At 42.8% G+C, this 14306-nt stretch overlaps 1 protein-coding gene across 2 annotated transcripts in view; it reads right to left on the reverse strand.

The window, feature by feature from the left end:
* LOC135504148 (plexin-A2-like) overlaps window positions 1–14306 on the reverse strand; it is a 467742-nt gene that overhangs the window by 178263 nt on the left and 275173 nt on the right. For both annotated transcript variants that reach the window (XM_064922474.1, XM_064922472.1), the window contains exon 5: window positions 6644–6744. In XM_064922474.1, coding sequence (XP_064778546.1) covers window positions 6644–6744 — 101 coding nt within the window. The remainder of the gene's footprint in view (window positions 1–6643; window positions 6745–14306) is intronic.

The raw sequence follows: 14306 nt of genomic DNA on the forward strand, positions 1-14306 counted from the left end.
TACACATTGGCTTACTGGAGTGTATAGGACTACACTTAGGCTTACTGGAGTCCATAGGACTACACTTAGGCCTTGTGGTCTACTGGAGTATATAGATTTACACTTAGGCTTACTGGAGTCTATAGGACTACACTTAGGCCTACTTGAGTATATAGATTTACATTTAGGCTTACTGGAGTCTATATGACTACACTTAGGCTTACTGGAGTATATAGGACTACACTTAGGCCTACTGGAGTTTTTAGATTTACACTTAGGCTTACTGGAGTCTATAGGACTACACTTAGGCCTAATGGAGTATATAGGACTGCCATTCAAATCTCATGATGGGTCAGAGTGTATCTTACCATGGAAGACAGTGGCCATGTGCTAATTAGCGGTGTTGCAAATTAGAGGTAATGCAATATAGACTGTTTAATTAGCCCTATTGTAGATCAGACAAATCATTTGAAATAGCATCATTTATGAAACACTATTGGCCCACGTCCCAAATCTGTTCCTCTGAACTAAAGATTTGGGCCTCAACCTAAACCCCTGATGGAGGGTTGGTGATGTAGTAAGACTGTGTGAGTGGCCTGCCAGGGTGCTGAACAAGTCATTGGACAGCATTTACAACTTCTACTGGCTACCAGCCCTGTCCCTGCCTAACATAAATATTGTACTGAACAAAAATATAAACACAACATGCAACAATTTCAAAGATTTTACTGAGTTACAGTTCATATAAGGACATTAGTCAATTGAAACAAATTCATTAGGCCCTAATCTATGGATTTCACATGACTGAGAATACCTTAATGAAAAAATAGGGGTGTGTATCAGAAAACCAGTCAGTATCTAGTCTGACAACCATTTACCTCATGCAGCGTGACACATCTCCTTCGCATAGAGTCGATCAGGCTGTTGAGTGTGGCCTGTGGAATGTTGTCCCACTCTTCTTCAATGGCTGTGCGTAGTTGCTGGATATTGGCGGGAACTGGAACACGCTGTCGTACACATCGATCCAGAGCATTCCAAGCATGCTCAATGGGTGACATGTCTGGTGAGTATGCAGGCCACTGGGACATTTTCAGCTTTCAGGAATTATGTACAGATCCTTGCGACGTGGGGCCGTGCGTTATTATGCTAAAACATTAATTGAGTGCGGCGGATGAATGACACGACAATGGGCTCAGGAACTTGTGATGGTATCTCTGTCCATTCATTCAAATTGCCATTGACAAAATGCAATTGTGTTCGTGTTCCGTAGCTTATACCTGCTCATACCATAACCTGCCACCATGGGGAACTCTGTTCACAACGTTGACATCAGCAAACCGCTCAGCCACACGACGCCATACACGCGATCCGACAGGTGAAGAAGACGGATATGGAGGTCCTGGGCTGGCGTGGTTACACATGGTCTACGGTTGTGACATACTGCCAAATTCTATAAAATGACGTTGGAGATGGCTTATGGTAGAGAAATGAACATTACATTTCCTGGCAACAGCTCTGTTGGACCTTCCTGCAGTCAGCATGCCAATTAATTGCATGCTCCCTCAAAACTTGAGATATCTGATGGCATTGTGTTGTGTAACAAAAATGTACATTTTAGAGTGGCATTTCATTGCCCCCAGCACAAGGTGCACCTGTGTAATGATCACGTTGTTTAATTAGCTTCTTGATATGGCACACCTGTCAGGTGGATGGATTATATTGGCAAAAGAGAAATGCTCACTAACAGGGACGTAAACTATTTTTTTTATTTTTTTTTAATGAGAAATAAGGTTTTTGCTTTTTTTATTTCAGCTCATGAACCATAGGACCAACACTTTACATCTTGCGTCTATATTTGTATTAATTGTACAAAAAATAAAAGATGTTATATTTTCACATACACCAGATATGTACAGTGAAATGTGTTGTTTTACAGGATCAGCCAGAGTAGTACAGCACCCTTGGAGTAAGTACCTTGCCCAAAGGCAGTTTTTTACGTTGTCGGCTCAGGTATTTGAACCACTAAGCTACCTGCCACCCAATATTAGTATGTGGCCGTCCATCGGAAGTGACACGCTTTAATTCTGGGTGACCCCTCCTCACCCTACACATCTCCTCTCTGGATCAAACCCATACTATAATCCTGACAAATCTGATCAACACCCCCCCCCCCCGCCCTTGTAATGTGGTAAACATTGAGAAGGTAAAGCATCTACAGAGTGATTAGGTAGGTAAACGTGCAGGGGTTGCAGGGAATAGAGTGACACTGCACTAGACTGTTGATTGCTCTGAGTGGTTAAGACTGTGGTCAGACCAGACCGCCAGTTAACCAACAGCTGTTGGTCCATTCAGGGCCTGTCAGAGCTGAAGAGCGCTTGAGATGATTATGTTCCTCTGAACTGCAATCAAAACACTGCTCACTTTGTGGACCGGAGAATATGACATCAAATGCTCTCTCTCGCTCTCGCTCTCTCTCATTTCCCACCCCCCATTCCTGAAGCTTTCAATGGGTCCATACTGTCTGTAACAGCTGCTGGCAATTAAAGGATTGTGTGTGGAGTCTCGGGCCAGTGTGGAAGATAGAAGGGAGGACAGAAGAAAGAAAGAAGTGAAAGAAGATACTCCTCTCCTGGCCAGCCCTGCCTGCCTCTCTAGTCTGCCCTCATCACTAGAGCTGCCTAATGTGCTGCCATGTTCCTAATTACCCACCTTAACATGCAGAGCTTCAATGGTGGCAAAACATATAGTATGAAGACTAGAGGAAAAAACAGTGTGTTTGGAAGAAAAGAGAAGAAAAGACAGAGAGAGAGAGAGAGAGAGAGAGAGAGAGAGAGAGAGAGAGAGAGAGAGAGAGAGAGAGAGATGGTTGGTCAAAGCGCTCAGTGGTTTATGTGTGGCAAGCCAACTAATTGAGTGTCTGGGAGAGCTGATTACAGAGAGGAAAGAGAGAGAGAGATAGAGAGCGAGAGAGAGATAGAGAAGATGAGAGAGTGAAGATGAGAGAGAGAGCATCTTAATAGGAGCCAGTACATCTCTACCCTTGCTGAAACGAGCTCCATGGTGGCACAGACAGACATACGCCTTCAGGGGAAAAGGAGCAAACATTGGAGAGAAGAAGGAGGGCTAATTTCATGAAGTCAACATTGATTTGGGGAAGAAAGTGTCCAGTCACCACTGTGGAGGATGAAGCCGTAGTACTCAGAGGCTGTTTAGTTGAAGGAGGTGGAGGGTGGGTGATGCAGAAAGGGGGGAAACAGATGTACTCATCTACAGCAACAAGAGCCTCCACCCTGAATCAACAGCCTCTTCTGGTCAACAGACCCTATAAAATGCATTATCAGACAAAACAACGACCTCTCTCACTGAGCACTGCATTACTAACTCAGCATTTCACTTCACTGTGTCTATATTTATTTATTTATTTTTATCCATTATTTTACCAGGTAAGTTGACTGAGAACACATTCTCATTTGCAGCAACGACCTGGGGATTAGTTACAGGGGAAAGGAGGGGGATGAATGAGCCAATTGTAAACTGGGGATTATTAGGTGACCGTGATGGTTTTGATGGCCAGATTGGGAATTTAGCCAGGGCACCGGGGTTAACACCCCTACTCTTACGATAAGTGCCATGAGATCTTTAATGCCCTCAGAGAGTCAGGACAACAATTTTAACGTCCCATCCGAAAGACAGCGCCCTACACAGGGCAGTGTCCCCAATCACTGGTCTGGGGCATTGGGATATTTTATAGACCAGAGGAAAGAGTGCCTCCTACTGGCCCTCCAACAACACTTTCAGCATCTGGTCTCCCAGCCAAGGACTGACCAGGACCAACCCTGCTTTGCTTCAGAAGCAAGCCATCAGTGGTATGCAGGGTGGTATGCTGTTGGCAAATGTCTAGTAGATAAAGCATGGCTGACAGGGACTCGACACCCATATAGCTCTGGGTCAAGGGCAAGCTGGGATTAGCCCCAGCGACAGCTTTTCACAAGGCAGGGCAGTGTATGGCAGGGAGCAGGGCAGAGTAGGGCAGGGAGCAGGGCAGGGAGCAGGGCAGAGTAGGACAGGGAGCAGGGTAGAGTAGGACAGGGAGCAGGGCAGAGTAGGGCAAGGAGCAGGGCAGAGTAGGGCAGGGAGCAGGGCAGAGTAGGGCAGGGAGCAGGGCAGAGTAGGACAGGGAGCAGGGCAGAGTAGGACAGGGAGCAGGGCAGAGTAGGGCAGGGAGCAGGGCAGAGTAGGGCAGGGAGCAGGGCAGAGTAGGACAGGGAGCAGGGCAGAGTAGGACAGGAATCAGGACAGGGAGCAGGGTAGAGTAGGGAAGGGATCAGGGCAGAGTAGGACAGGGAGCAGAGCAGAGTAGGGCAGGGATCAGGACAGGGAGCAGGGTAGAGTAGGGCAGGGATCAGGGCAGGGATCAGGACAGGGACCAGGGCAGGAAGCAGGGTAGAGTACGGCAGGGAGTGGGGCAGGGATCAGGGCAGGGAGCAGGGCAGGAAGCAGGGTAGAGTAGGGCAGGGATCAGGGCAGGGAGCAGGACAGGAAGCAGGGTAGAGTAGGGCAGGGATCAGGGCAGGGAATAGACTGGGCAGGAAGTGGGCCACCGTAGTGTTAGACAGCAGATGGTGATCTGACGTGATACCAGGACCTGACCTCTTCACCCCAGATGCAGTACACACACATACACATACACACACACACACACACACACACACCATAACACCACAAAAACAACTGCTTCTGAGTCCTGCCCAGCTGCCCTCTCAGTCACAATTCTAAAATCCACCATCTCACTCCCAGCATCATCTCAGCATCGTCAGGATAAACAATTACACATCACAGAGTGAGCAGGATTATCAGCAGTCCCCAGTCTATAGAGGAATGAGTGGGATTACAATCCGAGCCCACTGAACCCACTGAGTTTAATTCTAATGGCCTGCTAAATGATCTCAGTGAAGGCATGCTAACCCAAAATAATAGAGGGTGTTACTGTCGCCCCAGAACACCCTGCCTGCATCCCTGCAAGGAGGAGAGCAAATGCTGAATTACCTTGTCGCCAGGCAATTATTTATCCTGTCCCAGCATTGGAGTGATGTAAATGACTTTAAGTGCACTTTGCAGGGGCTGCCATTACGATAATGATGATTGCAGCTAGCGGCTCTGACACACGCATTCAGCTATAGCTTCGTCTTCACAGTGTGGTCTGTGATTAGAAGGGCTATGCATCAAATACATGATAGAAAGAAGAGAGAGAGAGAGAACACCAATCCTCCGCTCAATTCATCTAACCACAGCCACTTCAACTCCATTTATTTGCTTTCATCACTAAGTCTGACATGTATCTGGAAAAATACCAGCGCTGCTTTTCACTATCACTCAGTCTCTCCCTCTCTCCGACTTCCTCTCTCCGTCTCCCTCTCTCTGTCTCTCTCTCCTCTCTGTCTTACTCTCTCTTTCTCTCTCTCTCTATCTCATTCTCTGTCTCTCTCTTTCTCTGTCTCTCTCTTTCTCTGTCTCTGTCTCTCTGAGTCTGTGCTGTCTTGAGTTATACATGGTCTTGCAGTAACAGCAATCACCAGCAGATGTCACTCTTGGCTTCTATGGCTCAGAGCCCGGTAGCGATGACTGTAGGTTGGTGAAGCAGAGAGCTGTGACCTCAGATTGCGGCAGTGACTCCTCTATAGGTGGCTGAAACAGAGTTCACAGAGCTGTGACCTCAGAGCGCGGCAGTGACTCCTCTATAGGTGGCTGAAACAGAGTTCACAGAGCTGTAACCTCAGAGCGCGGCAGTGACTCCTCTATAGGTGGCTGAAACAGAGTTCACAGAGCTGTGACCTCAGAGCGCGGCAGTGACTCCTCTATAGGTGGCTGAAACAGAGTTCACAGAGCTGTGACTTCAGAGTGCGGCAGTGACTCTATAGGTGGCTGAAGCAGAGTTCACAGAGCTGTGACCTCAGAGTGCGGCAGTGACTCTACAGGTGGCAGAAGCAGAGTTCACAGAGCTGTGACCTCAGAGTGCGGCAGTGACTCTACAGGTGGCTGAAGCAGAGTTCACAGAGCTGTGACCTCAGAGCGCGGCAGTGACTCCTCTATAGGTAGCTGAAACAGAGTTTACAGAGCTGTGACCTCATAGAGTGGCGTTGACTCCTCTATAGGTGCCTGAAACAGAGTTCACAGAGCTGTGACCTCAGAGTGCAGTGGTGACTCCTCTATAGGTGGCTGAAGCAGAATTCACAGAGCTGTGACCTCAGTTGTATCACAGAAGACCAACTGCCACTCAACACCAGACACAGACAGACACGAGACAGACACCTGGCTGAAAAGGCATCAGCTACTTTAAAGCACCACATACACACAGGTTAGCCTCTGTAGCCTTTCATTCATTGTTTGTTTACATAGTGTCATAAACCATCACATCAATTGCTTTGGGTTGTAGGCTAATGGCACTAACACGCTAGAGCAAATGATGACGAGGTTCTAAGCACCTCTGATCATGATGTGTGTTAGAATGTTTAGCTAACTGTGTCACTGAGAGCAAAGGTTACAGAGGGTCACAGTGGGCTTTGAGTCAGCCAATGAACAGCCAGGTAGATGTGTACACTGAGCAGTGGACATAGAGATGAGGGTTCAGAGGTGAATGTGTGGTGGTTGTGTAGTGAATACTCACATGTTGTGTAGGACACACCAGCCACAGTGGGGGTCACCAGAGCTCAGGCACTCTCCACACGTCCCGTACTGATCACATGACTCTATAGGGACCTGGGTCACCTGAAAGAAACACAGGCACACACAGCAGGGTTGCCAAACAGTTACTATTTTAAAACCTTTTACTGCAGTGGGCTAAATCAGGCTCACACACTGTTTCTTTGTAGTCTTAAACAAATCTACTCTGGAACAAAAGTATACACCTCACACACACGGTTAAGGGTTTAAAAGGAAGAAGACACTTGTACCATGTCAGATATTTGTATTCACTGACTACTTTTTTATTCACTGGAAACTGTTGACCCATAAAAACATGCGCTACATGAAACATTCTAACCTTGCTTGTAACTGAAAAGACAAACTGAACACATCCTTTTCAGCTCTTCATGTTGAAGAATGCATTCTGTATTATTTTTTAGGGAATGTGTCGGGTTGAAGAATGCATTCTGTATTATTTTTTAGGGAATGTGTCGGGTTGAAGAATGCATTCTGTATTATTTTTTAGGGAATGTGTCGGGTTGAAGAATGCATTCTGTATTATTTTTTAGGGAATGTGTCGGGTTGAAGAATGCATTCTGTATTATTTTTTAGGGAATGTGTCGGGTTGAAGAATGCATTCTGTATTATTTTTTTAGGGAATGTGTCGGGTTGAAGAATGTTCTGTATTATTTTTAGGGAATGTGTCGGGTTGAAGAATGCATTCTGTATTATTTTTAGGAATGTGTCGGGTTGAAGAATGCATTCTGTATTATTTTTAGGGAATGTGTCGGGTTGAAGAATGCATTCTGTATAATTTTTTAGGGAATGTGTCGGGTTGAAGAATGCATTCTGTATTATTTTTTAGGGAATGTGTCGGGTTGAAGAATGCATTCTGTATTATTTTTTAGGGAATGTGTCGGGTTGAAGAATGCATTCTGTATTATTTTTTAGGGAATGTGTCGGGTTGAAGAATGCATTCTGTATTATTTTTTAGGGAATGTGTCGGGTTGAAGAATGCATTCTGTATTATTTTTTAGGAATGTGTCGGGTTGAAGAATGCATTCTGTATTATTTTTAGGAATGGAATGTTCTGTCGGGAATTTGCATTCTGTATTATTTTTAGGGAATGTGTCGGGTTGAAGAATGCATTCTGTATTATTTTTAGGGAATGTGTCGGGTTGAAGAATTTCTGTATTAGGGAATGTATTAAGAATTTTTATTAGGGAATGTGTCGGGTTGAAGAATGCATTCTGTATTATTTTTTAGGGTGTCGGGTTGAAGAATGCATTCTGTATTATTTTTAGGGAATGTGTCGGGTTGAAGAATGCATTCTGTATTATTTTTTAGGGAATGTTTTGAAGAATGCATTCTGGGAATGTTGGGTTGAAGAATGCATTCTGTATTATTTTTTAGGGAATGTTTTGAAGAATGAATGTGTCGGGTTGAAGAATGCATTCTGTATTATTTTTAGGGAATGTGTCGGGTTGAAGAATGCATTCTGTATTATTTTTTAGGGAATGTGTCGGGTTGAAGAATCTGTATTATTTTTAGGGAATGTGTCGGGTTGTGCATTATTTTTTAGGGAATGTGTCGGGTTGAAGAATGCATTCTGTATTATTTTTAGGGAATGTGTCGGGTTGAAGAATGCATTCTGTATTATTTTTAGGGAATGTGTCGGGTTGAAGAATGCATTCTGTATTATTTTTAGAATGTGTTGAAGAATGCGGGTTGAAGAATGCATTCTGTATTATTTTTAGAATGCATTCTGTATTATTTTTAGGGAATGTGTCGGGTTGAAGAATGCATTCTGTATTATTTTTTAGGGAATGTGTCGGGTTGAAGAATGCATTCTGTATTATTTTTGAAGAATGCAGGGAATGTGTCGGGTTGAAGAATGCATTCTGTATTATTTTTAGGGAATTTTTGAAGAATGCATTCTGAATGTGTGTCGGGTTGAAGAATGCATTCTGTATTATTTTTAGGGAAAGTGTGTTTTGGTAATTTATCAGTTACCGGTTGAATATTAATTTATTTTATCTGTGTCCAATGTCATTCTGCTGATAGACCACATGGTTCATTAAATATATAAAGGATATGTGAAACCCTTATATTAAACGGGTTGAAGAATGCATTCTGTATTATTTTTAGGAATGTGTCGGGTTGAAGAATGCATTCTGTATTAGTTTTTAGGGAATGTGTCGGGTTGAAGAATGCATTCTGTATTATTTTTAGGTCTGAATGTGTCGGGTTGAAGAATGCATTCTGTCTGTATCTAAAACACAATATTTGTAGGGAAAACACACACTGTCTGTAAAGAAAACGTCTGGTTGAAGAATGCATTCTGTATTATTTTTGTAGGGAATGTGTCACACACTAAAACCCAATCTGTCTGGTTGAAAGAATGCATTCTGTATTAAAACACAATATTTTTAGGCAGAAAAACACAATGTCTGGGTTGAAGAATTAAAACATTCTGTATTATTTTTAGGGAATGTGTCGGGTTGAAGAATGCATTCTGTATTATTTTTTAGGGAATGTCTAAAACACAATAGGTCTGGGTTGAAGAATAAATCACAATTGTATGTAAAGAAAACACACTAAATCACAATCTGTATGTAAAGAAAACACACTAAATTTTATGTAAAGAAAACACACTAAATCACAATCTGATGTATAAATCACAATCTGTATGTAAAGAAAACGGGTTGTGTGTGAAGAATGCATTCTGAGATTCCCTCTCAATAATTGGCATACTCAGTTTTCGTTCTAGGATGCTGCAATGTATCCTGTCGGTGTACTGTGGCGCAAGAATTGCATTCACTGTCCCCGGTTCAAATTATTTTTAGGGAATGTGTCGGGTTGAAGAATGCATTCTGTATTATTTCACGCTTTGTGGTAGGACCAAGGTGCAATGTGTCAGGTTGAAGAATGCATTCTGTATTATTTTTTAGGGAATGTTAAAAAACTCACAAAAACAATACAGAGCAACTGCTGTTCTGTAAACATGGATCCCACAAAAACCAGTGGAAAAATGGCTGCCTGTCGGGTTGAAGAATGCATTCTGTAATTATTTTTTAGGCATTACTGAATGACATTCAATGTGGCACCGTCATAGGATGCCACCTTTCCAGGTTGAAAGTGAATGCATTCATCTGCGAAGTCGTGTAGACTTACCGTGCTGAAGCACGTAGCCCATAAAACATTGTCCTTGGTTTTCACTACCAAGTTCCAAACAGCCTCTTGAAGCAACGTCATGGCAATAACTGTTCGTTGGGAGCTTCATGTGGGTTTCCATGGCCGAGCAGCAGCACACAAGCCTAAGATCCCCATGTGCAATGCCAAGCGTCTGCTGGTTGAAGGAATGGAAATGCACACTTCACCATCTGTCAGTGAGACGGACAAATCTGGGTTTGGCTGATGCCAGGATACTCTATGTCCGATTCCATAGTTTGGTGGAGGAGGAATAAGGGTCTGTTCCATGAAGAGAATTATTAATTTACAGCGTACAATGACATGTCTTGGGATTCTGTGCAAAGCTTTTCTTTCCTGGGATAATTTATCAGTTACAGAAATGGAATCTACAGTAATATTAATTTATTTTATCTGTGTCCATATTGTCCAGAGTTTCTAGCTGATAGACCACATGGTTCAAGAGAAAATAGCTAAATATATAAAGGATATTTCATGCTGAAACCCTTATATTAAACACCAATGGTATTACTTAAGTTGATGGTTTATACAGTATTTAGGATAGATTTTTCATCCTATTTTTTATGTTAAAATAATTTAAAATAATAATCTTATTTTACATGTGATAAGGCCACACAGAGGGACAGATTATAGACACCTGTGATAATTGGAAGTACCCAAAAGGGCCTTGAGATGTTTTGTGATGAATTACAATAAATCTCATCTGTAGAATGTTTTTTGTATTTCCTGGAAGTGTGTGTGACGTGTGTGTAAATTATGTATGTCTATGGTGTACAGATGAAGTCATTCACCTTAACATTTTAAACTAGTACAAAATCCATGTCGTAGGTCAGTGAAATGTGAAATGTCAAGCTTTTATTTCTTTCATCACATTTCCAATGGGTCAGAAGTTTACATACATTCAATTAGTATTTGGTAGCATTGCCTTTAAATTGTTTAATTTGGGTCAAATGTTTTGGGTAGCCTTCCACAAGCTTAGATTTTCCCATAAAAATGATAGTAGTTTCGAACGTTTCCAGTAATATACTCTTCCTTTACAACCCTAAGAATGTGTATGAATGTGTATGTCTAGTAGTAAATTGGTTCTATATTAGACACATTTTAAGTCATGAGTTGTATTGATTTTGTCTTGTTCTGATTAAGACATGCAGCAATAGGAGGCTAGGAGGCCAGGCAGCCAGGCTTATTGTCTGTTCCAACATCTAGTTTCTGTAAAGAAAACACACTCTAAAACACAATATGTCTGTAAAGAAAGCACACTAAAACACACTCTAAACAAAACACACACTAAAACCCAATCTATCTGTAAAGAAAACACACACTAAAACCCAATCTGTCTGTAAAGAAAACACACTCTAAAACACAATATGTCATTCCACCATTATCATTTCAATAATATCCTTCCAACATGACCATTTCAACATTATTGTTTCAATACTATCATTCCATCATTATCATTCCAGCATTATCTGGATGTTCATGCACTGAGGAGGATCAACATCAAATGCTGTTCAACACTGATCACAAAAAATGTTCCAATACTGTCATTGTAATGTTATCCTTCCTGCATTATCCAAACAAACATTTATCATTTCAGCATTATCCTTCCAATACTATCCTTCCAACATTAACATTATCCTTCCAATACTATCCTTACAACTACAGTATATTTTCTTTGAAAGCATCCAGAATAACATACAAAGAGAGCCAGCGTTTCTGACAGACAAGGCCAACCTCTCTCTATTCAGCCCTGTCTCTTTCTGTCTCTCTCTTCAGATCAATGGCCAGTGTGAGACTGGGGCCCACTGGGAGGGAGGGGCAGAGTAACACCCCATTTGGTGCTTTAAGAGCCCCCTGTGTTCCCCAAGCACAGGCTTGTTGTACGTGAGGGGCTGGGTTAGGGGCTGGGTGAGGTTAGGATGCAGGGGTTGGGCCCCTATAGCTATCCACCTGTCCCAGGCTGTGAAGTGAGGCCTCAGCACACACAGGGAGCTATTGACACGTAAGTCGGGGGTCAACAGCGGATGCCATTTCAGATGCAGTCACAGAGACATGGACCTCTTGTCAGAAAATTGTACAACCATTTTAATCAACATCACAGTGACACAACCCTTGAGCCTTGTTCACACTGCAGGCCTTGATGCTCAAATCAGTTTTGTTTTTCAAATCTCTTTTGGACTACTGGCTGTCCAAACAGCAAGTTACAGGTGACCAAATCAGATTGGTCACTAGTCCTTTTTGACTATCTACAGCAGTAAACTAGCTAGCTAGGTAGTTGTTTAGCTTTCTAGAACATTCACTCATTTGTTTGTAAACAGTTACCAAGCTAGTTATCTACCACATGTTCTTGTCAAACTGTCGACAGAGTAGCCAGCAAGCAACAAGATATACCGAATAACAGTCTAACCATTTGAGGGCAAATAAATCTAACTTGACCGTTCAGACACAAGTCACATGGCCAGGAATCAGACTTGTATTTGATTTCCACCTACAATGGTGGTTTTTGGCTGTTCAGACTGCAGGGAGAAAAACAGATACGAATTGGACAAATAAATGGGATTTGAATTCAGTTCCATTCAAAATCCTATTTTCCCTAACCACTAACCCGTTATCATCTCTCCATAGTTTTCTCCCCACATGGTGAAACCAATAAACTTACTTTCCCTGACTGAGGCAGATCTATTTCAAGGCCATAACAATGAGGAGACAGCTGTCAGGAGGTTAGGAGTGAGACCCTGTTAATGTAATAATGTTACCAGACCCAAGCCAGTGTCAGCGAGTATACAAACACATACAGAGACAAACAAAGACAGACAAACAACACAGGCATAAATGGAGATATGTAGACAGAGAGAAAGACAAAGAAAGAGAGAGAAACAGAGAGAGAGGGATTATTGATGTATTGTCCAGAGTGGGTTTGTACAGCGAAGGTGAGGAGGACAGGGGGTGTAGGGGTGGAGAGAGGTGGAGGGATGGAGGAAGGTGGAGAGAGGCGGAGGGGAGGATCAGAGAAGAGCAGCTGTTGGCCAGCTTAGCACACGCTGCAGTCACTCAACACAGCAGGCCAGACAGCAGAACGAGGCCCGTTCTCCCACCGTGAGGAGAGGACAGCAGAGGGACTGTGAGTGTGTCTGTTTACTGTTTATGCTCAGTATGTGCAGTCCTCCAGACAATGTGTCTGTCTTTTGAAGACAAAGAGAGAATAATACAACAAATCACCAATAGAACGGGGGCACATCTCCATAAGCAACGAGGGGTTGCGTTATATGGGAAATGAATTGTATCATTCTTCTAATTGAATGCTAATGTAATGCAAGGTATGAGAGGAAGTCGTACTGGGGCAGGTAATGAGAGAGAAGGGGAAAGGTTATAGCCCAGGCACACACAGGCAGCACTGCATGACTGACATCCACACTTCCAAGACTATGAATCAATGTGTTTTGTATGGGTTAGGAATTTGTTTAGAAGTCTTTATATGGGTACCCTTCAAATAAACTGTTAATTTCTTCATGCCTATACATTTTAAATGTGTAGCTTTTCATCCTGACTTTGTTACCTGAATGTTGCTGTTAAGCTGCTAAAACGTTGTAATATTGTTCTCTGGCTGATGTAGGCCTATGTAGAGGCTGAGAGAGAGAGAAATAGTTCTGCTCATTTTTGATTGATTATTTCACTTTTGTTCATGATCTATTTCACTTGCTTTGGCAATGTTAACATGTCTGCCATGCCAATAAAGCAATAAAGCCATTTGAATTCCATCTAGACACTGTTGCCCTAGAGCACACAAAAAACTATACATACCTTGGCCTAAACATCAGCGCCACAGGTAACTTCCACAAAGCTGTGAACGATCTGAGAGACAAGGCAAGAAGGGCATTCTATGCCATCAAAAGGAACACAAATTTCAACATACCAATTAGGATTTGGCTAAAAATACTTGAATCAGTCATAGAGCCCATTGCCCTTTATGGTTGTGAGGTCTGGGGTCCGCTCACCAACCAAGACTTCACAAAATGGGACAAACACCAAATTGAGACTCTGCACGCATAATTCTGCAAAAATATCCTTAGTGTACAACGTAGAACACCAAATAATGCATGCAGAGCAGAATTAGGCCGATACCCACTAATTATCAAAATCCAGAAAAGAGCCATTAAATTCTATAACAAAGCCATCACCTACAGAGAGATGAACCTGGAGAAGAGTCCCCTAAGCAAGTTGGTCCTGGGGCTCTGTTCACAAACACAAACACACCCTACAGAGCCCCAGGACAGCAGCACAATTAGACCCAACCAAATCATGAGAAAACAAAAAGATAATTACTTGACACATTGGAAAGAATTAACAAAAAAACAGAGCAAACGAGAATGCTATTTGGCCCTACACAGAGAGTACACAGCGGCAGAATACCTGACCACTGTGCCTGACCCAAAATT

The sequence above is a fragment of the Oncorhynchus masou genome, chromosome 18 (genome assembly GCF_036934945.1).
Source record: "Oncorhynchus masou masou isolate Uvic2021 chromosome 18, UVic_Omas_1.1, whole genome shotgun sequence".
NCBI lineage: Eukaryota > Metazoa > Chordata > Actinopteri > Salmoniformes > Salmonidae > Oncorhynchus > Oncorhynchus masou.